Source organism: Sinocyclocheilus grahami, unplaced genomic scaffold, assembly GCF_001515645.1.
Source record: "Sinocyclocheilus grahami isolate Dianchi unplaced genomic scaffold, SAMN03320097.WGS_v1.1 scaffold290.1, whole genome shotgun sequence".
In the NCBI taxonomy this organism is placed as follows: domain Eukaryota; kingdom Metazoa; phylum Chordata; class Actinopteri; order Cypriniformes; family Cyprinidae; genus Sinocyclocheilus; species Sinocyclocheilus grahami.
The window spans coordinates 846,043-873,999 of record NW_015505469.1 but is presented as its reverse complement, the minus strand read 5'-3'; the positions used below and the strand labels follow the sequence as shown (position 1 = coordinate 873,999).

Here is a 27,957-nt window from a genome sequence, read left to right as displayed (position 1 = left end):
TCCGCAGACAGCGTCTCCTTCTGAAGTACGGCGTCGAGCAGCGACCTGTTTATCTCAAGCCTCGTTTTATTTCGCTGAGAACGATTGAAAACAAAGAAATCACATCAGGAGTTACAACAGAAAAGGAGAGATTTTCTCTCAGCATGATGGAGATTGAAGTGCCTAAAATGCATCCAAGCCAACAGGTAAATAATATTTAATAATAATTAACAGCGTCACTTATGCTATAATAATGTTTCGCTTTCAATAATAATGAAAGGATACTAAAATGAAAAAGAAATCACACTTTTCCTAATTGTACTGTGATGTTACATCATTTCGCTCTTTGAGCCGGTAATGTGGGACATGTGTATTCAGATGTATTTATTGCTTATGCCATATATATGTGTGACCAGAGCACACTGCCTTATACACACCACTCTGACTTTTTAATAGCCTTGCCTATTATTCCTGATTTTAAAGTTTCAAGATGATAATTATCGAGGATATTTTATTATAATTTGTGACGTGGCTGTAGTGGCGAAATCGTCTTATATATATTTTTTTATATATATATATAATTAATAAATAGTCCGCGTTAAAGGAGGCGTTTCCTCACGTTATCCCGTTTTCTCGCGACTCTTCCGTTCACTCCAAATTCTGCATAGTCACTGAACTTGGGCCGTCCTCAGAACGAAAGAAAGGACAAATATCCAAAGAAAGGTAACTATACATGGTCCCAGTGCGTGATGGCTGGTGCCGCGACCCGAAGCAGGCTCACGGTGGAACTTCTGTCGCGAGACGCGCGTGTCGCCGAGCTTTGATGTTTTCGCGTGTTTCCCGCAGCAGACGCGTCTGCGCATGCGCACTCACCGGCGCCTTGCACAATAGCAGGCGGCTCCAATCTGGAATGTGCTGTTTACTGTAGCCTCGTACCCTGGCGATCCTCGGCTTTGTGTGATTAGTCTGTAGCACAGCTCATGCAGTTCTGTATATCTAACTGAAATAAGGACCTGGGGTTTTAGGTCAAACACATTAAAAAAACTTTCAGTATTAAAGGTCCCATACTGTCAAAACTGAAATTTCTTGGCTTTTTTCACGATAACTGAGGTCTAGGTGCTATGTAACTACCATATAAGTTCCAAAACAGTCAGTCCACAGTAAAATGCACACAGCCTGCATAAAGTAGCTGTGATTTTTCACGAACCGTGGTGACTTCCGTAAAAAGTTGACGTTAGAACTACACAGTCACCTCCCCGAGCCCCGCCCACCGTCCCACTCTCCTTTAGCCACACCCCCAGACAACATCGCGTCCATGCCATTGCTGAGCAACAACAACAACACGGAAACATGTCGAAAAGGTTAACTTTAACCACGAAACCAGATCGGCCGACCTGTAACGTTCTCACTCAAAGGATGGACGATCTGACAGGATTGCTACTATGCGGTGGATCACATCTAACGTGTAACGTATAGTAAAGACAAACTCACCGTGTCTATCTAGTCATGATGAAGATTTCAATTTCAGCAGGCAACTATTTTTTCAGCTACATTATTGTTCCAGCCACAATTAATCACAACAATGTATATACAATTGCAAATGATTATATAGAAATCGTCAGTTTGTTGTTTTACACGCATGCACACGGATATTATTTCATACACGACATAGTCGTGAGATGCAAGAAACATAGACATATGGCAAGAAATCTGTAGACGCGCCCATAACAACAACAGACAATACTTTATTGAACCTTTTCTGAAAAAAAGTGTGTGCTGCAAACAAGAGCATTTTTGACTATCGTTTCTGTCCAGTCTGCTCGTTTTATCACGTTTAACCACAGCTGTCGTCGGTTTTTTATCTGGCAGTGGCAGCAGATATGCAATCAAATTTCTAATTTGAGGCTATATTATGTTGATTCTGGCACCCAACATCACAACAAAATTATATTTTAAGCTCCTTATGTAGCCGAATCTGCGCTGGTTTGAATGGGCCGCCTCCAGTTTCCCCTTTGTTTTGCTGCCTCCAGCTAGCGCTGTGATGTAGCTAGTTACCTGTGGTTGGCCTGGCCGTGCGTCACTCAGAAAACAACAGGACAATCAGAAGAGAGGCTCATGAATATTAATTAGACAGGCCAAACTCGACCTGTTCTCAGCAGAGCTCCTGAGAGAGGAGCTGTAGAAATATATTGAGATGGTTTTTGGTACTTATACTGCAAATATATATTCATTAGGACATCAAAACCTCAAATAAAACTCCAGAAAGGTGTACAATATGGGACCTTTAAGTCATTGAGAAATATTAGCCTACTGAAGAGATCAGTGGTGCATTCACATTTAGAAGTGAATGCGTGAAAATATAGGAATCAAGGTTTTGAGACATTTCTCATCATTTGAATGGGGAACTGAAACCTAAAATTCTTGCGTAAAATAAAAACCTTCAGAAAATATTGATTGCTAATCACAAAAGGTCAAACTAAAGTTTATAAGCTATTTTATGTATATCTCTTGGAGTTTTTGCAAGCCTGCATTGAAAATACAAAACAAAACATTATTATTTAAAAAAAAAAATAATAATAATAATAATAATAAAAACACATATACACACCAGAATGGGTAACAACAGCCTAAATGAAGCTGTCACTTACTAGGGCCTTGTAGTTTATTAACATATGTCCTATAAATTACATAAGAAATATTCATTTTACTATATTGTATACATATTTGCTATTTATAGATCATGTCAAAATTATGACATTGTATGATTATGTGAAATACAGTTATAAATACAGGTGTGATACAGGTGCCAAAATTCCCATTTTATTGAGGGATACAGATATTTGACACATTTAAGACTCACAGCTTTCATGCTAGAATCATTTTATGTTAAACGAGAGTTTATAAAACACACAAGGAACGCTTTAAAGCTAATGAATTATTGTGCGGCGTGCTTTAGGCTACTTAATGATCTGTTTAGCAGTATATAACGTAATCAAGTATGTCAGTGTTACTAATAAAAGTGCTCCTTAAACTTACATGTGTGCGCTGATGCCCAAAGCACACATTTAAATATGTTGACGGGAACGAGATTTATGAGTAACAAATGTTTAGATGCTTGTAATAAGATTTTCTTCTTCTTTGTTTCATAATTAGTAAAGTTTCACACACTCGATCTTTATATATAAACAGTATAGGCCTCAGTCATTTGTTTTAGTATTTATTGGCATTTAAAAATCAGGGCCATTTAAAATGGGCCCCTCTGGCCCCATGCAGGGCCCGGGACAGCGTGACGACCCTGTTTTAAAATAAAGCATAATCTGACAAAAGAACTAGTTTATTATTCGTTTAGTTGTCGTTAGTGTTCATTTTGAGATGTTTCAGTCAGTTCAGCTGCTTGGAAACACTGAGAGTGTAATAATACGAGGGTTTGTTTGGCGAACTGGTTTTGATGCTGATTACGTGCAGTATCACCTGCCTCAACCGTGCAGTGAAAAAAATGAGAGAACAAGGAGCTCTCTTGTTCCTCCAACGGTATATTCCACATTCCCGCAGTCTAGAGGAACAGGAAGTGAGACAGGCGTGAAAAATAATCTCCTCTTTATCAGGAAACTTTGCAGTTTTAATATCCAGCTCTGCTTTCTCGCTTCCTTGAACCTGGACAATGATAGCAACACTTTGGGCATTAATTATGTAGTTGGGTGTGTCCTGGACATACTTTTCGCTTCTAAATACATTCCCATCCATAGGCTTGTGGATATGCAAACATACTGCTCTGATTAGCCTCGCATTCACATATTTTCACTACGCAGATATTTAATACATAATGAGTGATTATACATCAGATCAAAAACGCTCACAAAACTTCCTATTCTTCCTTTCGCTTTAAAGGAATAGTTCACCAACAAATGCTGATTATTTCCCCCTCATTTACTCCTTCAGAGCCATATTGTTTCCTTTTTAATTTAGTATCATTCAAATACTGTGATAGTTTTTGTAAATATTTTGAAATGGATTACATTTTTATATTTTCTGTTTTCATTTTCGTTTTAGTTAAAGTGTTAGTCATTTTGTTGTGTTTGTCATTTTTAAATGTATTTTCAAATATCTATATAGTGTTAGTTTTTAATTTATTACTTAAAAAAGTAACGTTTTTTTTAGGTTTTCGTTTTATTTATGTGTATAATAATATGATCATTTATTTACAATAAAAACCCAAATATAATTTGACAAGAAAAGAGGATAATATGGCTTCGAAAGACTTAAAAGACCTGTATAGTGTACAAGTAGTACTATTTTTATGAGACTTTTATAGTGCTTCCAATGTCATTTTATTTATTTTATTATATTTTTGTATGTTATCCCTTTGCATGGTCAACAAAAGCTCAAACTAACTGCCAAACACCTTGTTTAGTGTTTCACAAAAGAAATAATAATAATAATAATACCTGTATAATATAATAGACCCGTTTTGTTTTTAGCTATGTATCATTGAATTGACAACATATGCTTTTGTAATGCACTCATAAACAACAGAATATGTTTTGACAGCAAGAGGCTCTTTAAAGAAACATTTCCACTAAACAGTCGGAAACACACGTTCATCGTTCCTTCTGCTCTGAGGAGGAAGAGAGCGCTTCTGCTCATGCTAGAGGAGAGGGTCCGCTCCGTCTTCTCGTGAGAGGGGCCCGTTTAGCAGTTGTTTAGATGTTTCATCATCTCTGAGGCTCCGCCCCGTCTGTTATCTGGAGCTGGAGAGGATGTGTGTGACTCAGAGCGAGACGGGCATGTGGCTCCATGTTGCTGTCTGGAGGCCTCTGTCAGGATCTCATGCAATCAGTCATATCATTATATTGTTATAAAGCATCTTTTAAATACATCTATAATTGATATGTTTATAAAAATTGAATTGACTAAGAATGTATGCGCTGGTAAAATTATTATAATTAAAAGAAAAAGAAAAAGTCTTCTGCATTAAGCTAACTGGGACTTGTTATAGCACTTGCATATCATTGCTCTTTTGTTAGTTTTGATTGCTTCTATTGTCCTCATTAGTAAGTCCGTCTGTTATCTGGAGCTGGAGAGGATGTGTGTGACTCAGAGCGAGACGGGCATGTGGCTCCATGTTGCTGTCTGGAGGCCTCTGTCAGGATCTCATGCAATCAGTCATATCATTATATTGTTATAAAGCATCTTTTAAATACATCTATAATTGATATGTTTATAAAAATTGAATTGACTAAGAATGTATGCGCTGGTAAAATTATTATAATTAAAAGAAAAAGAAAAAGTCTTCTGCATTAAGCTAACTGGGACTTGTTATAGCACTTGCATATCATTGCTCTTTTGTTGATTTTGATTGCTTCCATTGTCCTCATTAGTAAGTCGCTTTGGATAAAAGCGTCTGCTAAATGACTAAATGTAAATGTATTATTATTAATAATAATAACAAATAAAAAATTATACTAAACACGAAAACAATTTACTACTACTAATAATAATTATTAATAATAATAATAATAAATTAAATAAATTACAAATTCAGAAACTGTAATTTTGTCATGCCCCTGGACTGTCTGTGTGTATGTTTTCCTTCCCCATGTGCTCTCAGTGACCCAGTTTCTGTCTCTTGTTGATCGTGTTCATGTGATTCAGGTGTGTCGTGTTAATTGTCCTCATTACCCCATGTATTTAAGTCCCAGTCTGTGCTGTCTGTCTTTGTCGGGTCTAAATCGTCATGTTCGTGTGTCACCAGCCATTCCTTGTTGTGGCTATCCCCTGTGTTTGGATTTATTAAAGACTTCTTTGATCCACGTCTCCGCATTCGTTCCCTCCGACACAGTTCGTGACACCTTTAGTCAAAAATAAACACTTGTATCATTATATTGTTATAAACATTTTTTAAATAAATTTGTAGTTGATATGTGTTTAAATAAAACAAATTGTAAGAATCATAAGAATTTATGTGCTGGCAGAATTATATAATAAATACTGCAGAAGAAAACATTTGACTAATAATAATAATAATTAATTGAAAATTCAGAAACAGTTCTTTAGTCAAAAATAAACATTTTTGTTGCCATATTTAGTTAAAGGAACACTCCACTATTTTTGAAAATAGGCTAATTTTCCAACTCCCCTAGAGTTAAGCAGTTGAGTTTTACCGTTTTCGAATCCATTCAGCCGATCTCCGGGTCTGGCGGTAGCACTTTTAGCTTAGCTTAGCATAGATCATTGAATCTGATTAGACCGTTAGCATCGCGCTCAAAAATGACCAAAGAGTTTCTATATTTTTCCTATTTAAAACTGGACTCTTCTGTAGTTACATCGTGTACTAAGACTGACTGATATGGCTAGGAACTATACTCTCATTCCGGCGTAATAATCAAGGAACTTTGTTGCTGTGATATGGGTGCAGCAGGCGCAATGATATTACGCAGGTAAATAAACGGTAGAGGAGGTTAAAGACGAAGTAAGGCATATCTCCATTCTTAGTTCCTGCAACTATCAATCAAGAAAAGACAGAGGCCAAGGTTTCATAAATATTTTTGTCACTCAGCCTGGGAAGATGTTTAGGAAGCTGATTTTCTACAGATCTCGAGTCACATGCTCGACATGGTTTTTCTGACCTCATAAACAAATAAATGCAGCGCTGCAGACGGTTTGTGCAAAGCTTTCGCTGTGTAAATAAACGGTAGAGGAGGTTAAAGACGAAGTAAGGCATATCTCCATTCTTAGTTCCTGCAACTATCAATCAAGAAAATACAGAGGCCAAGGTTTCATAAATATTTTTGTCACTCAGCCTGGGAAGATGTTTAATTACCTGCATTTATAAATGCCTCATCTGCTGGCGTGTAACATTTGAACTGGAAGAAGTGTACGATTTTGCAGGTTATAGCGCTTGACTGGCCGAGAATGATATTATTATGATATTACATGCCATGTCGTTCTGAACCGTAAGACTTTTGTTCATCTTCAAAACACAAATGAAGATATTTTTAATGAAACCTCAGAGATTTCTGTCCCTCCATTGAATGTACACGTGTTCACATTTGTACACTGTAAAAATAGTTAATATAAATCAAGCAGTTAAAACTTTATACACAGCTTGAATTTATGTTTTTATTCACATATAAACACAACAACACATAGAAATGCACATCAAAAATGGTCAACAGAAACTCAAATGCACTTGTTTGATGGGCAGGAACCAATGAGGTTTGTTCTTTGTGTCACGCAAACTTTTTCAAGGTTTGTTCTCACACTTAAGCAAGTATGGTTGAGCTTCCATGTACTGTATTGCATTGATCAGTGTTTACATGTGAATAAAAATAGAAATTAATTTAATATTTAATTAACTTAATGAAATATGTTTAACACATCAAGCAATTGTGTCTATTTAGACTACTTAAACAGCTTGATTCATATGGTTTACTTTTACGATGATCTTTGTACTTTTTTTGTGTGCTAGATTTGGATGGGCTTTCAATGGATGGACAAAATGGCCAATGTTAAAACCAGAATTAAAATAATATTCTTATTTGTATACTGAAGATTATGGAAGCCCGTTTCCACCACTGAATAAAAATAAAAATAAAAATATCTTACAATTCTGACTTTACATCTCACAATTCTGACTTTTAAAATGTACCCATATATCTTAAAAAAAAAAAAGAGTTTCAACAAGTTTAACTGGTCACCAACACATTTGCATTAATTTGTTAATTGTAAATGGTCCTGCAGGGTGACAAAAATTTTTTTTCAAATAGTTATCTCATATAGCCTGTCAAATAATAAAACTCAAACCTATAAAACTTCTGAGGAGGTTGGGTGGGTGATTTGGATGGAATAAAATATATATTTTTATTAAAACACAAAATAGAATTAATGAAATTAATACATAATAAATAAAAACTCATAACATTAATAAAACCTTTAAAAATTAAATTAAATAATTAAATCAAATTAATCAGAGCACATAACATTAAATTTACAGAAATAAATTTTTAGAGCAAACCGTCAGTAGTTTTATTTAAATGGTCCTGCAGAGAGACTAATTTTTCAAAAAATAAATATTGATGTAATCTGTCAAACAATATGAGCATCTCTTTTAAATCGAACACACATTTAAGATTACTGGAGTCTTTTTCTCGGGAGAAACATCTGAGGAACGAGAGACTTAAGCCAGATAAACAGTAAAATAAATGCTGCTTGAATTTCATTAAAAAAATTAAAATAAAATTAGTATTAGTATTATATAAATTTATTAAAAATAATAACATTAATACAACTATTCAAAACACTAATAAAACTAATATTAAATTTAATTAAATGTAAAAAAATGTACAGAAATGAATTTTCAGAGCAAACTTCCATGTCTGAGATTTGAAAAGGGAGAAAAAAAAAGTTCGGCAAAAGGCGGGATCGAACCCGGATCAATCGCGTCAAAAAGCCGACAACAAACGCTTATCCATCTGCGCCACTGGAGCTGATGTTCTACAGCCACTTTTAACTAAATGTAAATATACACTCCCTATTTTTTATTCAATAGTAAGGGCAATTCATACAATACATTTAAACTGAGCTACTTTAATACCATCTCCGAACTCTCTACCACGACTCTGCTGTTCTTCGGCTGGTTCTTCCTGTAAACGTTGATTGACAGATGTCTCGTCCAGTCAGCGGTGAGTAATCCCAAACCAATGGAGCTGCCTCAAACTATACCATACCTTTTTTCCGGTTTGTCTGAATTGTCCTTGTGTTTTCTGACTTGTTATTTTGTTTTTGAATTTGTCATTGTGTTTTCTGACTTGTTATAATGTTTTCTGAATTGTTATTTTGTTTTTTAGTCTTGCATTTGCGTTTGTAATTTGTTTTCAGAATTGTGATTTGTTCTGCACTTCTCGGCCACCGTAGAAATCCCTTTGCCTTCACTAGCTATTTGAATAGTCTTGCAGTGTGACAGATTCACTTTTCAAAGACTAAAATCTCACGCAATCTATCAAAAAACATGAGCATGCATAATAATGATGAAGTAAATAAAAAATTCTGTTAAATAGTTTTAGATATCAATCATGTCACACACACCACAGGACATGTCAACTTCCCACAAACGGCCTATGAATGATTCACTCGCAGAAATACGAAGTTTGCAGCATTCATTTTTTCCAGCCGCTGTGCTTTTGAGTTGAACTGACCTTTAAATCTGCCACTAGCATTTATAGTAACACAAACCGTGTGTGTTTGCGTTGGTGGGTGATCTGGTGGTTCCCAGAGATGGAGTGAAAAGGGAGAAGCGGCATGTATTATTCATAGCTGACGATGCACTGAGTGCTTATCTGAGGCGGCGCAGGCTCGACAGGCAGGGTGCGGCCAGCTCCTCCTCTCATCTTCATCTCTGCTGTGTTTCTCCAGGATATGGATCTGATAGATATCCTGTGGAGGCAGGACGTGGATCTGGGAGCGGGCAGGGAGGTGTTTGATTTCAGCTACAGACAGAAGGAGGTGGAGTTGCGACTGCAGCGTGAGAAGGAAGAGGAGCAGCGGCAGCAGCGGCAGCGGGAGCAGGAGAAAGAGCTGCTCGCTCAACTCCAGCTGGACGAGGAGACCGGGGAGTTTGTGCCGCGGAGCGCCCCGCTGACGCAGGACACCGCGACCAGTGCCCAAATCACACAGGTACACCGTCCGGACGCAGGAAGGGAGGTGTGAGTGTGCATATTGATGCCAGGGCAACAGGAGAGCGGATCTGAGATCTGTCTCACACACACACACACAGAGAGAGACACACACAGAAAGAGACACACACAGAGACACAGAGACATGCACACACAGAGAGAGAGAGAGACACGCGCGCACACACACACACACACACACAGAGACAGAGACAGAGACATGCACACACACACACACACACACAGACATGCGCACACACACACAGACATGCACACACACAGAGACGCACACACACACACAGACATGCACACACACAGAGACGCACACACACAGAGACATGCACACACACAGAGACATGCACACACAGACACGCACACACACACAGAGCCACACAGACACACACAGACAGACAGACAGACACACACACACACAGACAGACAGAGAGAGAGAGACACACACATACACACAGACAGAGAGACACACACAAACACACACTGAGAGTTTGTTTCTGTGAATTGTGGGGACTTTCCATAGACTTCTATTACATTTATACTGACCAAAGGATTTTTTTTATCCCCTAACCCTAAACCTACCCCTTACAGGAAACCTGTTTGCATTGTTACACTTTCAGATAAACATCATTTACTATTTTAATCAGCTTTTCTCCAATGTCAAAAATGTCAGGCTTTACTATCCTTGTGGGGGCCCCACAATGTAGCATAAACAAGCACACACACACACACACACACACACACACATGTTGGGTTTCCATGTTTAATGAGGACATTCCATAGGCGTAATGGTATTTATACTGTGCAAACTGTATTTTCTATCGTCCTACATCTAAACCTGCCCCTCACAGGAAACATTCTGCATTTTTAGATTTTCAAAAAACTTTATTCTGTATGATTTATAAGCTTATTACCTTATGGGGACCTAAAAATGTCCTCACAAGGTCAAAATTTACTGGTATTACTATCCTTGTGTGGACATTTTGTCCCCATAATGTGTACCAGATATACACACACACACACACACACACGTACAGTAGGTGCTCAACAGGCTTCACCCTCCCCTCATATTACAGGGTGCAGCTGCTCAGTTGCTTGGAAACTGCTACTATGGCATAATTACTGGAACTCAGGTGCTCAGGCTTCATCCCAAGCTCAGTTCTACGAAAGCAAATAAACTCGACACTAAATTGATAGGACACTAAAGAGCTCGTTTTCCCTGAAGAGGTTATGTGAATTCGTGTTTCACAGATGTACTCTGGGATTTCAGTACTGTTCGATGTGAGCATGCTTAATTTTGGGAAAACGATTGAGCAAATTGAATACATTTTTTTTTTCAGGTAACCCAGCCTGGAGGAAACGTTTATTACTTGTGCGCTTTCAGAAGTCTTAACGCATCAATTTGGTCTCATATGTTTCTCAGAAAGCCCTTAAGAGAAATTAATATGTGACACAATTGTTGACATGGAGTAGAACTTTGATGATGGATGATGAGAAACGTTTAAGATCCCATTGAAATCTATGACTTTTGATTGCAGACTTTGGTTTCTTGGCAAGTCTGAGTGTAGTTTGAGACTCCATTAATATGTTAAATGAGTTAAATAGCAATAATTAAACTATTAATTTAATTCATAATATCATTCAGAGCACATGCAACTCCGTTTACAGAAACTAAAAATCTGAACACACCCAACGCCTACACAAACACTTTCACAGATTCCAATCCTGTTCAAATCAGTACATGAACTCATAGACATGCTTTGTTCATAATTGCAAGTCAAAGGTTGTTTTGAAAATTAACTTAAGTCAAGTCAGTCCAGTTGTAGAATCTGCATTTACATGTATGTTTCCTGCTCTGTGTGTCGATGCAATGGTTTTATTAAGATGTATTTGACTGTGTACGTGCAGAATGGGGCTTTCGCAGAACAGGACGGTGATGCCATGTCATTCGATGAGTGCATGCAGCTCCTGGCGGAGACTTTTCCACTAGATGAGGCAGCTGAGGTAATCACGGGCTATAAGTCACCCATATATCACCTCACACCTCACATAACACCTATACATGTCACTACACTTCAGTCTAATTGCCTCCCTCTTCTCTGTGCAGTCAGTGCCGCCTTGCCTGGATGCCTCCGATCCTCCTTCCACAGATCTTATGATGCCCCCAGACATTCCAGCCTTTACCCAGAATCCTTTGCTGCCAGGCTCTCTGGATCAGGCCTGGATGGAGTTGCTCTCACTCCCAGAGCTGCAGGTATGAACCCTCAACCAGACCTCATTACCACATTATAGTCCAAAATGAACTTATTGCCACTCCTCAATATGCCATAAATATGTCTTGCTGGCAATGAAACAGATATTTAGCAACAAAATATTATTAGATATACTGTGTATATATATATATATATATATAATAAAAATGTCCACTGAGATAAAAGTTGTTTGAAGACGCACAAGAACAGTCTTATTTACACACCCAAGCCAATTTCTACTCGCATTTAATGCTTGGCCAGTGGCCAGATAAGATGCCACTAGCTCTACAACACTTTATAAACACCCTCAACATGGCACCTATTTTAGGATATTTCACTCCAAAATTCAAATTCTGTCACTGTTTACTCACCGTTTGCTCATCTTTGAAACACAAATAAAGATCTTTTTAATGAAAACGAGATTTCTGTCTCTTCATTGAAAATCCTTTCCACTATAACTTTGATGCTTCAAAACGTTCATAAAGAAATCGTAAAAAAAAAAAGTAATCCATCTAAATTGGTTTAATCCAAATCTGAGGAGGCATGCCTGCTGATGAACAGATTTAATTTATTCATCATCGAACATATGTAGAGCACATCAAATACTGCAACTGTGCTCAAACTCTTATGTTTTATGGACTTTGCATCAAAGCATCAAAGTTTGGGTTGTGTGGACTTTCAGTGGAGCAACAGAAATCTCTCAGGTTTCATTAAAGCGTCCTCTTTTGTGTTTTTAGAGAGAGAGGTTGTGAGGTGCTTCTGTGTTAACTTTGACTTATACCACCTGTGGTTTAGAAAGTTGCAAACAACCCTGTTGCTGAGCAACAAACAAATTACCCTCTCTGAGCTCATGCTGTGGTTTGAGAGCAACTCGGGATGTATACTTCATTTGTTTTTGTTTGAATTTAACCATTTTTACCTCAGTACACATGGAAGGTTTCACTGGTTACACTGGTTTAAAATTTTTTAAAGTTAAGGTCCTGTCATATGACTCGCGTCAGCATTCCCCAGTGCACTGAGCTCTGTGGAGAGAAGCATCAAGCTTGCTACGTAACTGAGCAGGTCAAGTGTGGAAACACTCGAATTGGCAAACTGTAACTTTGCCAATTTGCCAGACAATGTGAAAAAGTCTTAAAGGAGAAGTTCACTTCCAGAATGAAAATTTCCTGATAATTTACTCACCCCCATGTCATCCAAGATGTTCATGTCTTTCTTTCTTCAGTCGCGAAGAAATTAAAGGTTTTTGAGGAAAACATTCCAGGATTTTCCTCCATATAGTGGACTTCAATGTTGGCCAATGGGTTGAGGGTCCAAATTGCTTCAATGTAGCTTCAAAGGGCTTTACATTATCCCAAATGAGGAATAAGTGTATTATCTAGCGAAACAATGGGTCATTTTCTAAAAAAATTTTTTTAAATTTAATTATATACTTCTTAACCACAAATGCTTGTCTTGAACTAGCTCTGCGTCCACGACTTCACGCATTATGTAATTACGTATGTGTGATGTAGGTAGAAGTACCAACCCAGTGTTTACAAATCGAATGAGCAAAGACTAATCAAACGCCCTTTACCAAAAAAAGTTAAAACAATGTCAGATGATTTTGAAGTTGGGAGGAGAAAATGATATGGAGTTTTTCGCCCTACCCCACCTTTTTAACCCAAGTACACATGAAGAACTAACCACGTGTGACCTTTACAACGTGATTACGCAATGCTTGAATTCGTGGACGCACATTGCAGAGCTAGTGCAAGACGAGCATTTGTGGTTAAAAAGTATATAAAGGTTTACTTTTTTAAAAAATGGCAGATCGTTTTGCTAGATAAGACCCTTATTCCTTGGCTGGGATCATGTAGAGCTCTTTGAAGCTGCAATTTGGACCTTTAACCCATTGATCGCCATTGAAGTCGACTCCAAGTCCAAAAATCCTGAAATGTTTTCCTCAAAAAACTTAATTTCTTTGTGACTGAAGAAAGTCAGTCATGTACATCTTGAATGACATGGGGATGAGTAAATTATCAGGCAATTTTTACTCTGGAAGTGAACTTTAATAGTAGACTCATATTGTTTGTCTCATACAGTGTGTCTTCACTTTGGATTACAATGTTCACATGCTGTTCTTTTGTATTTTTAGCAGTGCCTCAACATGCAGATGCAGGAGTCGTTGGATATGAAACTAAGGTCCTGTCATATGACTCGCGTCAGCATTCCCCAGTGCACTGAGCTCTGTGGAGAGAAGCATCAAGCTTGCTACGTAACTGAGCAGGTCAAGTGTGGAAACACTCGAAGTTCAAACTGTAACTTTGCCAATTTGCCAGACAATGTGAAAAAGTCTTAAAGGAGAAGTTCACTTCCAGAATGAAAATTTCCTGATAATTTACTCACCCCCATGTCGTCCAAGATGTTCATGTCTTTCTTTCTTCAGTCGCGAAGAAATTAAAGGTTTTTGAGGAAAACATTCCAGGATTTTCCTCCATATAGTGGACTTCAATGTTGGCCAATGGGTTGAGGGTCCAAATTGCTTCAATGTAGCTTCAAAGGGCTTTACATTATCCCAAATGAGGAATAAGTGTATTATCTAGCGAAACAATGGGTCATTTTCTAAAAAAATTTTTTTAAATTTAATTATATACTTCTTAACCACAAATGCTTGTCTTGAACTAGCTCTGCGTCCACGACTTCACGCATTATGTAATTACGTATGTGTGATGTAGGTAGAAGTACCAACCCAGTGTTTACAAATCGAATGAGCAAAGACTAATCAAACGCCCTTTACCAAAAAAAGTTAAAACAACAATGTCAGATGATTTTGAAGTTGGGAGGAGAAAATGATATGGAGTTTTTCGCCCTACCCCACCTTTTTAACCCAAGTACACATGAAGAACTAACCACGTGTGACCTTTACAACGTGATTACGCAATGCTTGAATTCGTGGACGCACATTGCAGAGCTAGTGCAAGACGAGCATTTGTGGTTAAAAAGTATATAAAGGTTTACTTTTTTAAAAAATGGCAGATCGTTTTGCTAGATAAGACCCTTATTCCTTGGCTGGGATCATGTAGAGCTCTTTGAAGCTGCAATTTGGACCTTTAACCCATTGATCGCCATTGAAGTCCACTCCAAGTCCAAAAATCCTGAAATGTTTTCCTCAAAAAACTTAATTTCTTTGTGACTGAAGAAAGTCAGTCATGTACATCTTGAATGACATGGGGATGAGTAAATTATCAGGCAATTTTTACTCTGGAAGTGAACTTTAATAGTAGACTCATATTGTTTGTCTCATACAGTGTGTCTTCACTTTGGATTACAATGTTCACATGCTGTTCTTTTGTATTTTTAGCAGTGCCTCAACATGCAGATGCAGGAGTCGTTGGATATGAAACCCTCCGTAGAAGCACAGGACCCAAACTACAGCCAATACCTGCCCGGGATGGACCATCTCTTGTCGGTGCAGACAGAGGTGTGTCCTCCCGAATACATCAACACATACGATGGATCCTTCAACACTATGGTGTCGCCCAACCTCAGCCAGATGAGTCTGAACGTCCCGGAGGTGGGGGCCGAGTTTAGACCTGAAGAATTCAATGAGCTGTTTTATCCTGAGATAGAGGTTAAAGTGAATGGTGGTCCTCTCGTCTCTGATGGAGGAAATATGGTCAGCCAATTGGCGGAGATCTCCAGTGATCCTCCTGTGAACACCATGGATCTGCACAGCTTCTCACCTGGAAGCTTCAGCTCAGGAAAACCAGAGCCTATGGCCGAATTCCCAGATTCTGATTCCGGCTTGTCGCTGGATTACAGTCCTCACATGAGCTCTCCGGGGAAGTCCTTGAACGGAGATGAATCCTTTGGTTTTAGCGACTCCGACTCTGAAGAGATGGACAATAGTCCGGGAGGCATGGAGTCAGATTATACAGAGATATTCCCGCTGGTTTACCTTAACGACGGAGCGCAGGGATCTCTCTCAGAGAAACCTCCAGCAGACAAACAGGAGATGAAAGCGAAGAACCAAAAGATAGAGCCGGCGGAGGCCAGCGGCCACTCCAAACCTCCCTTTACCAAAGACAAGCAGAAGAAACGCTTGCTTGTGACCTTGATTCAGTGTCAAGGGACCAAAGTCCCCATGACAGGTTTTGGAGTAAGATAAGCATTGCGTGAGAAGAAAAGGCCCTGCACTCACACAGAAACAACACAAACACAGTAAATTAAACATTCTTGTGTTTTTTTTAAAAATGTTTTTATTAAACAAAATCCCAGTTATTCATTCTGACATTATGAGTGGTGTTTTATGACTATAAAGTATGTGTAAATATACATGGATTTACCCTGCATGAACATATCAAAAAATATATATACTAAAGAGTATAGTGAGTTAGAACCTGTCCTGTTATGAACATCTAGAATCAATGCTTTTAATAACGACAGAATAAAATGTTCACAGTTCATTAAAGTTGCTGTCAAGTGATTGATATCAGACAAAAGATATCTGAGATACGAGTGAAGGTTCAGCAAATACGTACACTGAAGGAACCACACTAAAACAACAAATCTAAGGTGTGCTGCCAGCCAATCTTAGCCTTTCCAAATTTTCTCAAGATTAAGGGCCAGATTTACTAAACCGGGCAAACTAGCGCAATTCAAAACAGCGCCGATGGGTGTGGAAATTTCTGCTGGTGATTTACTGACAACGCACAAATTAAAGAACACCGACGCAACGTCTCGTTTACATACTGACCTACTAAATATACCAAGCGCAGCGCAAATAAGCGTAGTCGCAGAGAAGAAAAAAGCAGAGCCGATGCTCATCAGGTGCTGGTGATAGTTTAAGATATGCTTTTTTGGGGGCATTAAATAATAGCGCAAATACCAATTTTAATACTCTCCTCCCATAAATTTTGTGTCTGATAGGGAAACTCCTATAAATGTATATTCAATAAGGTCACGAGCCAAAATAACCGTGTCTATTTTCGGCACTAATTTAGTAGGCCTAACTCCTGACAGTAGGCCTACTATAGTATATATTTTAATGCCAAAAGACGGTTTGCACTGGCGCAAGCTGTTAGTAAATCTGGCACTAAATTCTTTAAATTAGTTCTTACATCTAAATTCATATTACCATAATATGACTTTTTACTTAGTTTTGTAATTCACATTATTCTCAATGATGATTCATTAGATTATCAGTACTTCTGACACATTTACCTTTCTACGACAAAATTCAGTCATCTCAACAGGAATCTGCATGATTGGGAATTTCACTTGTTTGACGTGTTCCCCATGTGGATTGCACAACAGATCTGATTTTGTTATACTTTTGACACGCAAATTCTCTGCGTGGACCAATATAAAGCTGCTTGGATTGGAAAGTGCTGTTTCATTCACCGTTACGCGATTGACAATCAACTTTGACAATGAAATTTCGCCTAGAGGTGTGTTCATAATAGCAAAATTTCGCAGGCAAAAAGTCTTTCATTGTCTATTGCAATTAGTCTAGAGATGTATGGAGCACAGCTTACACGTTAGTCACGTTCAAACCAAGCAGATTTCAGTTTGAGCACAGCAGCAAATCCACTTGACCAACCTGAACCCGTTGCGAAATCTGTGTGGAAAAATCTTTCGCCCGCACGCCGAATTGAATTTCTATTGAAATTACTGGATTTTGCAAGCTAAAATTTGCCGGAAAATGGTAATTGCGACCAGAATTTAAGTTTCGCTAATGCGACCATGCCTCAAAACCATGTTACGTACAATTTCAATTAAAAATATTTTTTTAAATCGCAATGCAATCACAATCAGCATAAAGGCAGCACAATATGATGTCTAAATAATTGACTCATTTCAAATATAATTCTTTCCCCACATTTCAGTAAAGAGAATTAGACTTTTTTAAGAATCGGAGGAATTGTGCCTAATTATGATAAAAATTCTGTTGCACCACAAATAAATAAATAAAAATTATTAAATATAAATAATTTATACAAATACATGTAAAATAACGTATATAAATTGGTGCGGTCAAACGATAAATCGCGATTAATCGCATCCAAAATAAAGGTTTTTGTTTACATAATATATGTGTGTGTACTGTGTATATTTATTATGCATATACAAATACACACACATGCATGTATATATTTAAGAAAAATATGTTATGTTTATATATTAAATATATTTATATATAATATAAATATATACATGTTAATATTTTCAAAATATATACTGCATGTGTGTGTATTTGTATATGCATAATAAATATACACAGTACACACACATATATTATGTAAACAAAAACCTGTTTGGATGCGATTAATCGCGATTAATCGTTTGACAGCACTAATATAAATATACCTGGAAATGTCAGCTTTAGTGAGATTATGCCACACACAATGTGCAATAATTGAGTTGAATGCAGTTTCTGAATCTCTGCAGGAGGATATCTTGACCAAATCCACATATATTTTGCACACATTAATCTTACCCATCCAGAACCACCGCTGAAACCGTGTCATAAAAGGCTTTCAGCCACTTACTGTCGATCAGGCGCTGCTTTTCCCATCTGTAAATTAAGCAGAGGAGTTACTCTTACCTGCTCCTATGACTCTTTCTTCCTCTTCTTCTGTCTGTCTCAAACCCTCATACTCGTGGGCTTTCCGCTAGCCTTCCTTCCTTCGGGTACAGCTAGTCTCACCGAAACAGATGCTAGTTTTCTGGAGACACACTGGCTGCCTGGTCCAGTCGAGGCTGGGATCGACCTGCCAGTCTGAGAGCCCATAACTGTTCGTCTGTCTGGGCCTGGAGGCCTTTCTACGCTCATACACAACAACACGCGCTCAGGACAGCGGCACTCGCCACTTCAGACTCAATGACGCACTGAACTTCGTTAGGCAAGTTACTACACAACTTTATTTCAGCCAGTTTCTTTTTTCATTTGTCAAAAATAGTTCAACAATCTAGACTTCTCTCTTTACAGGTTTAACATGTCACATGCCCTCAGATCTGACAAAATCTACTCCGTTTACCATTCAGAGCTTCATGAACAACACATGTACTACATACTCACAATATATAATAATACACGTGACATCACCGTCGTCAAATCAAAAAATAAACAAGTCCTGTTTTCTCCAAATAATATACTTAAGGCATATTGTATACTCACATATTGTATACTCACATCAAATAATATTTAGGACTATTCTGACTACAGTGTTTGGCAGCACTCTCAAAAATGCTCACAAGGGGCTGAGGATAGGTGAAAAGCACAGAAAAGTCAAGCGGGTGAAGGAATGTACATCCACTAGCACACACACACAAGTTGAGGAGCGTCTGACTACACTAACGTTAGTAAGACCTATAACTGGCAGATCTTGGCCCCTCGCACACTTTCTCAGTAATCTTTCCTTTCCTTCCCACTCCTCTCATCTAACTCTGGATCTGAGGCCTGTTGAACAGACACAGGGTAAAACATCACAAGTCATCCCGTGTTAGACGTCTGTGGAGTCTCTTGAGGCAGTGCTGAACTTACCACAGACAAACCGATCTGTTAATATCTCCTGGGCCCATAGCCCCCGCCGCCGCCCCCAGAGCCGTTTCCACCTAAATATAACAATCAGAACACATGATCAGGCTCACACACAGTGGGTTCACTTTTGATGTGGCACGCAGTGTACTGGATTTTCTGTACCTCCGTAAGGTCCTGAGTTTCTTCCTCCAAAGTTATTTCCCTTCATGGGGCCGCAGTTGGACTGTTGTCCTGCGTAATTCCCAAAATCGTTGTAATTTCCTCGTCCTCCGCCGCCGCCTCCACCTCCACCACCAAAGTTACCTACGATGCAGGTACAAATTTGGGTTAAAGGGTTAGTTCCGCCTAAAATGAAAATTAGCCCATGTTTTACTCACCCTCGAAGCATCCTAGGTGTATATGACTTTCTTCTTTCAGACGAATCCATTCGGAGTTATATTAAAAATTGTCCTGGCTCTTCCAAGCTTCATAATGGCATGGGCGGGTGTTTTTTATTCAACAGTCCAAAAGAAGTCAGGAACTGTTTATTATGGATGGATGCGCTTTATTTGACTACTTTTGGACTTGAAAAAAACACCTGCCCAAGGCGCCCATGCCATTATAAAGATTTCTATTTCAAATAAATGCTGTTCTTTTGAACATTCTATTCATCAAAAAAAAAAAAAAATCCTGAAAATAAATGTATCACGGATTCCACAAAAATATTAAGCAGCTGAACGGTTTTAAAAATCGATAATAATCAACAAATCATATGTGACCCTGGAGCACAAAAGCAATCTTAAGTCGCTGGGGTATATTTGTAGCAATAGCCAACAATACAATGTATGGGTCAAAATGATTGATTTTTCTTTTATGCCAAAAATCATCAGGATATTAAGTAAAGATCATGTACCATGAAGATATTAAAAGATTTCTATTTCAAATAAATGCTGTTCTTTTGAACATTCTATTCATCAAAAAAATAAAAAATCCTGAAAATAAATGTATCACGGATTCCACAAAAATATTAAGCAGCTGAACGGTTTTAAAAATCGATAATAATCAACAAATCATATGTGACCCTGGAGCACAAAAGCAGTGTTAAGTCGCTGGGGTATATTTGTAGCAATAGCCAACAATACAATGTATGGGTCAAAATGATTGATTTTTCTTTTATGCCAAAAATCATTAGGATATTAAGTAAAGATCATGTACCATGAAGATATTATGTCAATTTCCTACCGTAAATATATCAAAACTTAATTTTTGATTAGTAATATGCATTGCTAAGAACTTCATTTGGACAACTTTAAAGATGATTTTCTCAATATTTAGATTTTTTTGTACCCTCAGATTCCAGATTTTCAAATAGTTGTATCTCGGCCAAATATTGTCCTATCCTAACAAACCATACATCAATGGAAAGCTTATTTATCCAGCTTTCAGATGATGTATACATCTCAATTTCGAAAAACTCACCCTTATGACTGGTTTTGTGGTGCAGGGTCACAAATTAGAATGATTTCTGAAGGATCATGAAGACTAGAGTAATGATGCTGGAAATTCAGCTTTGCATCACAGAAATAAATTACATTTTAAAATATATTCAATTAGAATACATTTATTTTAACTTATAATAATATTTCACAATTTTTACTGTATTTTTGCTTCATTAATTGCACCCTTGGTGAGCATAAGAGAGTTCTTTCAAAAACGTTAAAAAAAATTGTTCTCCAAACTCAAACTCTCTTTTCTTTTTCAATTTAATCAACAAAGTAAAGATTCAATTTAATGATTCACTGGCCCGTGTTGCTACAAAAAAAGTTTGCTTTTATCATCTTTAACAAAAACTTGCTCCGCCTCTGAAACAATTTCCTTTTTGGATGACATCACTGAGACCTCTTCTTTTAAACCCCGCCCCTCCAACCCCATCTCAAATATTTGTCTTCACTTGAATGAAACTGTACCTCCAAAATTTCCTCCATCATTGTAATTGTCATATCCTCCAAAGCCTCCTCCGCCTTGGTTCCCGTATCCAGGACCTCCACCGCATCCTCCAGGACCCCCACCATAATTACCACCTACCACCAGAGACACATCCTAAACCTGTACTTCAGCGCTAATCATTTCAGTCTGAGCTTCATGAAATGATCGACTTCATAACAGGAAAAATACATTTTTTGAGCTTTGAAAATGTCCTTATGCTTATCCATACAGTGATTCTCTATTTCAATCAGTGACTACAAACAAAGCAGCCATTTCAAAAATATACTGTTCTGGCAAAGAAGCCCTTCTGGCACAAATTAACAGCAAGTTTTACAAGGGAGTGTGGATTTATTCATTGCTCATGTTAGTATAATGATATTGTCCCCACCAAATCCATTGTATCCATCTCCTCCACAGCCACCCCGGCCTCCTCCATACCCTCCTGTGAAAGATACAGCATTCACTGTGTTTTATTCACACCTGAGGTGCTGCTGTACAAACTGTAGATGTAATCGACACACACAGGATCAGATGTACAGGATCGCATGTCATCTCACCTCGGCCAAAGTTTCCTCCTCCTCTGCCCATGAAATTGCCTCCACCGCGATCTGACAACAGAAAACATGTTATATATTATTACCTACGACAACTTGAATATTTCAGTAACATAATAAACCTAATTATAAAAATGAGAATCAGAAAGGCAGTTCGATTTGAAACATGTTACTTACATCTCTGATTAGAAACAGCTTGCATCTCCTGCTTCGGTAGTGCTTTTCTGACTTCACAGTTATGCGAGTTGATTGTGTGATATTTCTGTGCTGATGAAAAAGGAAAAAGAGAAATCTGAAAACCTGTATGAACTAGTATTTCTTGCTGTTCTGTCATACTCGGGGTAGATGACGCATACCATGCCCATGAACTTTTATATATCAGTAACATGATTTTATGTGAAAATTTATAAGGTAACTTGTTTGTTTTAATGTTTCATTGGGATTTAATTTGAGTAAATTTATGCAATCACTTAAACGGTATTTTGCAAGCATTTTAATATTTGTAACTGAACAAGTTCATAAAAGCTGCATTCATAACAACTACAAAAGAATCATCTCCATCTAGATGAGGACATGTCATTTACCCATAAAACCTGATTCTGCTGTAGCAGCTAAAAGTAAATGGTTTTCATCTAAGCTCACCAACAATTTTATCCACAGCATCGTGATCATCAAAGGTGACGAAGCAGAATCCTCTCTTTTTCCCAGTTGAACGCTCCTCCATTATATCAATAATCTCAATCTTCCCATAGCACTCAAAGTGCTCTCTGATATGATACTCCTCTGTGTCCTCCTTGATTCCACCCACAAAGATCTTTTTCACTGTCAGATGGGCTCCAGGTTTATTGGAGTCCTGCATAATCAAAGAAAATTCATTTAATTTCATCTTGATTAAATGCATCTTAATTTTAGAGTAAATTATGAAAAGGTTTGTAAGGAAGCCATTGAATCAAATATGTTCTTATCTTTTTTTTGACTCACAATTCGGACTTCATTTCTCAGAATTGTGAGTGCACTGTGAGTGAGTCACAAATGTTGTGCAATCTGATTAGACCGTTAGCATCTCGCTCAAAAATGACCAAAGAGTTTCTATATTTTTCCTATTTAAAACTTGTATTAACAGGCGCAATGATATTACGCAGCGCCTGAAAATAGGCAACTTTTAATTTTCCGTCGGTCTTAGTACATGATGTAACTACAGAAGAGTCAAGTTTTAAATAGGAAACATATCGAAACTCTTTGGTCATTTTTGAGCGCGATGCTAACGGTCTAATCAGATTCAATGATCTATGCTAAGCTAAGCTAAAAGTGCTACCGCCAAACCCGGAGATCGGCTGAATGGATTCGAAAACGGTAAAACTCAACTGTTTAACTCTAGGGGAGCTGGAAAACTAGCCTATTCTCAAAAATAGTGGCATGTTCCTTTAAATGTATGTAACGGCACCTCTCGGGAAACGGCTCGTTTGGGCTCAACGACTCGACCGTCCACTTTGTGTGGCCGCGCTGCCATAGCAGCATCAACCTCCGCTACACAGGAATACGTCACAAAGCCGAAACCTCGTGAGCGCTTGTTAGCTGGATCTCTCATTACCTGAGGAAAGATAATCATTGATGGCATTATCAACAGTGCTTTTATTGGTGTTATTATTATTACTATATCTATATGCATTTACGCCACAGGACTGTTTGGCTGATTGATTCTGATTGGCTGACTTACAGATGTTCTAAGGTGTTACTTATTTAAAGGAATAGTTCACCCAAAAATACATTTTTAATGAAAATTCACGAACCCTCAGGCCATCCAAGATGTAGATGAGTTTGTATTGTTTCTTCATGGGAACGGATGTGGAGAAATGTAGCATTGCATCACTTACTCAGCAATGGATGCTCTGCAGTGAATGGGTGCCATCAGAGTGAGAGTCCAAACAGCAGATAAACACATCACAATAATCCACACCACTCCAGTCCATCAGTTAATGTCTTGAGAAGTGAAAAACTGTGCATTTGTAACAAAAACATAAGGTGTTTTTAACTTAAAACCCTTGTTTACAGATAAATCAGGAGAGAAATATGCACATATCAAGCACCATTTACAAGCGATATCAGTTCTAAACAAATATGTTGGTGGATTTTGATGTGAAAGGACAACAGTGGATGAACTTTTTCACTGGAGGAATCATTATTATGGATTACGGACTCAAAGTTTGGCCAGAAGTAACAGTTTTAAATTAAAAGGCCTTAATTATGAATTTGTTTCTAACAAACATTCAGCTTTTCGCTTCACAAGATGTTCATTAATGGACTGTTTGGACTCTCGTTCTGACGGCACCCATTTACTGCAGAGCATCCACTGGTGAGCAAGTGATGCAATGCTACATTTCTCCACATCTGATGAAGAAACAAACTCTCTATATCTTGGATGGCTTCAGGGTGAGTACATTTTTAGCAGATTTTCATTTTTGGGTGAATTATTTTCTTTAAGCAGTATCACAGGAGCAAGAGGGTTGTACGCGGCCACAATATTAAACATCAGCATGGCTGCGACTGAACTGATTTTGCATAATTCCATGGTTCGTTTTAATTATTCCTTCTTAATACTGTGGCAATAGCATTACATATTCACACTCCATGGTATTTGTATGGATGCTTCACAGAATACCCTGGTACTTTTTGAATTTTATTGACATTTATTATTAAAGCTGGCTTCTAGCGGTCTGTTCCTGATGCAGACACACTGCAAAACGATTAGAATTAGCTATGAATCAAATCCTAAATGTGATCTGAAGGTCTGTCTCTCACCACACAGTCAGTGAGTTTGCCCCATTGCTCAAAGTGAGCTCGCAAACTGTCCTCTGTGGTCTCAAAACTGAGTCCGCCGATAAACAGCTTCCTGAGCTGCTCCGGCTCCTTACCGTCACCACCCTGTTCACATAAAACACACAATTAATAATCAGACTTGAACTTTTGCCTCTTTAGAAATATGCGTCATTAGACTGATAAAACTGGCCCCTAGGGCATGCCCTCTGTGTAACATAATACTCTAACGCTATTAAAAGAATTGTATAAAGCTGATAATGACACCTTCATTGATTCCAGCTTTCAAACCGCAGAGCTGGTTTGCTTTCTCTGTGTGGGTGATGGATGGATGGGCCATGCTTCTGCCAAATTCGGCGGATATATATTATTCATTCGATTGAGTGACGTGAGCTCTCCAATCCCTAACGATTAGCTGAAAGACTAACGCTAAAAGTTGGGCGTAGGCTCGGCTTATGAATATTAATTAGGGTGCGTGATTGGATGTTCCAGGAAAACTACGCCGCAACATCAGCATAAGCTTTGTTCATATTCATGAGCTAAACCAAAGTAAGATCATAGTAACCAATAATAACCAGTGTTGGGGAAAGCTACTTTTAAAAGTAATGCATTACAATACTGGGTTACTCCATAAAAAAAGTAACTAATTACGGTACTTAGTTACTTTTTATGGAAAGTAATGCGTTACGTTACTTCTGCGTTACTTGTTAAATCTGGACCGGGCTTGCTTACTTGTTTTTAAAATAAAAAAGTTCTATTTTTGGCAAATATAAAAGCCTTTTCACACCAAAAGTGAAATGAATAAGCCTCAGGCTGAAGGGAAAGTAAATGCATGTCCGTACAGTAGAATGCAGAAGAAGACATTTCAACACTTCAGCAATAAACAAAGACACAAATGTTGTCTAGAGTAATTTCTGCTTATTAGTACGCTTGAACCGGAGCAAAGACATTGGTTAATAGAACGGGATTAAACACATAAAGGATATTTGTGTTGTTTAACATTTAATTATTGCAGGTTTGTGTCATATTCTGAGTTGCATTATTTTTATTCATTTTGAGGAATACTGAATCTGTGTTTTTGTGAGTGAGATTAATTAATGCATATTCATATTTATTTTAGAACTACTGATTTCTCTCAGCATGGGGACACCAGAGCTGTCAGTCAATACATTGGAAAAAAAGTTACTTGCATTACTTATTTGAAAAAGTAACTCAGATATTCTCTTGTAAATTAAAAAGTAATGCGTTACTTTACTAGTTACTTGAAAAAGTAATCTGATTACGTAGTGTTTTTGTGAGTGAGATTAATTAATGCATATTCATATTTATTTTAGAACTACTGATTTCTCTCAGCATGGGGACACCAGAGCTGTCAGTCAATACATTGGAGAAAAAGTGACTTGTGTTACTTATTTGAAAAAGTAACTCAGATATTCTCTTGTAAATTAAAAAGTAATGCGTTACTTTACTAGTTACTTGAAAAAGTAATCTGATTACGTAACGCGCGTTACTTGTAATGCGTTACCCACAACACTGCTGATAACCGGTCAGATCGGTATTTTAGCCGCTGGTCTCTAATAGGTTTCTAATATCGAATTACATCTAAAGGAACAGAGTGGGTATCTGTCCAGGATTTCCCAAAACAAAAGCTAAGTTCCCGAGGAGACGACTGGAAACAACCCGGCGGCTGATGAGCGTCTAGAATATTCCATGCGCCATTTTAGATTTACTTTCAGCGTTTCCTCCATATTGTTAGTGTTAATATTAAAAGAAAAACATTAAATCCCAATTTTTGTATTTTATACTGACATGTAATTAAAAAAAAAACAGGTTCGATATTTTGTTATCGCTAGTCAACAACCCCATATTATTGAAGTTAGCCCAAACTTAGCAGCTCGTTAAGAAGCCGTCCGACACATCTGGTGTTCAAGAGAGCAGCGTTAACGTTAAATATAAGACCTAGAGACTCGTGCTTCATTTGAAAATATGAATATATATGCGGCTGAAGAGCGTGCATACAGTATCTGCTCTGGACTCGGTCATAGACACGCAGTTTAACATGCCAGCAGAATGCAGCACTCTTAACACAAAGCCAGTGTAATACACTGACATAAGATATCTATTACTGTGGATACTGATAACACAAACTGTTACAGTGATATTCAGGAATATTGATAAGCAGTACCTCCATGCTGCAGCTTATGCGCCCCTCGGTCTGCACATGTGATGCCGCCCCCCCGCCGCTGGAGGCGCTGCAGGGCACAATAGCACACAGTGAAACAACATTAAAATAAGAAAAAAAGATAGAAGGACAAATTACAACAAACAACAAAATACAATTGCCAGGGGGAGGAAAGTATAAAACTTCAAAACAAAAATACAAGATATACATACATACACACTTGTACGTATATATAAAATCAAATACATATATTGTAACATTCACAAACTTTCAAAGTTCTTACAGCGTTCTTGTTCACAGAGTCTCTGATACTGTCAACATATATAAATATTTCAGTCAACAAAACCCTCAAATTGGGGGTTTTATTGGTAAATTTACACTTATGAATGTGAAATTTGGTCAATAGAATAAGTAAATGAATTAAGTAAAAGTACTGTTCCTCTTGGTCAGGATAGTCAGTAAAACCAAAGAGTACATTTTCCCATAGGAGTGAAGAAGGTCTTAAACTCTGAATATTGTTGGCCCTTACACCATATATGGACTATATCGGTAGGCACTTATGAACACACTTATATAATTTAATATAGAGGAGATACCTATATATTATTAGGGTCAAGTGATCTGGCAATCAGTTTTTTTCCCTTCCAAATATCAGCCACATTTGGATCAACTGTGCTTGTTCTCTGTGTCTGGCTCAGGCCGGTGGATGGTTGTTCAACAGACCTGACATAGGCCTAGCAAATCCATTTTCAGAGCTTTTAAGTAGATCCTGCTCACTCCACACAGTATTTGTGTGACGGATAAGCTTTTTTGTCTTTGTGTGTATTCTTTTGAAATTTTTACAAATGAGTTTATTGTTTGAAACTTGTACCTTAAATACACCTTCAATAAACTGCAAAAATGGCACTCTATTCTAATTCTATTCTTAAAAAAACTTGCCCTTTTAAGCTTTAGACTCTATTCAAAACTAACATTAGCTTCTCTATTCTTTTTGTATTCTGTCTATTTG

At 37.7% G+C, this 27,957-nt stretch overlaps 2 protein-coding genes across 5 annotated transcripts; one reads left to right on the top strand and one right to left on the bottom strand.

Annotated features, from left to right (window-relative positions):
- nfe2l2a (nfe2 like bZIP transcription factor 2a) lies at positions 1–16,058 on the top strand. The gene is made up of 5 exons (XM_016292689.1): positions 1–185; positions 9,391–9,651; positions 11,568–11,663; positions 11,767–11,913; positions 15,252–16,058. Exons 1-5 carry the CDS (start codon positions 144–146, stop codon positions 16,056–16,058), a joined length of 1,353 nt encoding a protein of 450 aa, XP_016148175.1. The 5' UTR covers positions 1–143.
- On the bottom strand, positions 5,548–27,003 carry hnrnpa3 (heterogeneous nuclear ribonucleoprotein A3). Of its 4 annotated transcripts, none has more exons than XR_001610831.1 (11): positions 26,952–27,003; positions 24,752–24,874; positions 23,397–23,543; positions 22,595–22,805; positions 22,130–22,219; positions 21,956–22,006; positions 21,787–21,840; positions 21,380–21,493; positions 19,596–19,736; positions 18,498–19,507; positions 5,548–5,828 (listed from the first exon to the last, which is right to left on the bottom strand). XR_001610831.1 is itself a non-coding variant. In XM_016292665.1 (11 exons), the coding sequence occupies exons 1-10, from the start codon at positions 26,955–26,957 to the stop codon at positions 19,455–19,457; spliced, it is 990 nt and encodes a 329-aa protein (XP_016148151.1). In that variant the 5' UTR covers positions 26,958–27,003; the 3' UTR covers positions 18,221–19,352; positions 19,437–19,454. The 4 variants fall into 4 exon arrangements, 3 of the variants coding, with proteins under 3 accessions (XP_016148151.1, XP_016148152.1, XP_016148150.1); XM_016292665.1 differs by lacking the exon at positions 5,548–5,828 and having other exon boundaries at positions 18,221–19,352; positions 19,437–19,507; XM_016292666.1 differs by lacking the exon at positions 5,548–5,828 and adding an exon at positions 18,221–18,467 and having other exon boundaries at positions 19,437–19,507.
- Positions 27,004–27,957: the final 954 nt, after the last annotated feature.

Excerpts from the sequence above, each read along its gene's own strand:
- hnrnpa3 (XM_016292664.1), bottom strand. Across the intron at positions 22,806-23,396 it reads AACGAGCCGTTTCCCGAGAG|GACTCCAATAAACCTGGAGC; the intron begins GTGCCGTTACAT and ends TTGATTATGCAG. Across the intron at positions 22,007-22,129 it reads AGCTGTTTCTAATCAGAGAT|ATCGCGGTGGAGGCAATTTC; the intron begins GTAAGTAACATG and ends TTCTGTTGTCAG.
- nfe2l2a (XM_016292689.1), top strand. The coding sequence starts at position 144 with ATGATGGAGATTGAAGTGCCTAAAATGCATCCAAGCCAACAG. Across the intron at positions 186-9,390 it reads AAATGCATCCAAGCCAACAG|GATATGGATCTGATAGATAT; the intron begins GTAAATAATATT and ends GTGTTTCTCCAG. Across the intron at positions 11,664-11,766 it reads CACTAGATGAGGCAGCTGAG|TCAGTGCCGCCTTGCCTGGA; the intron begins GTAATCACGGGC and ends TTCTCTGTGCAG.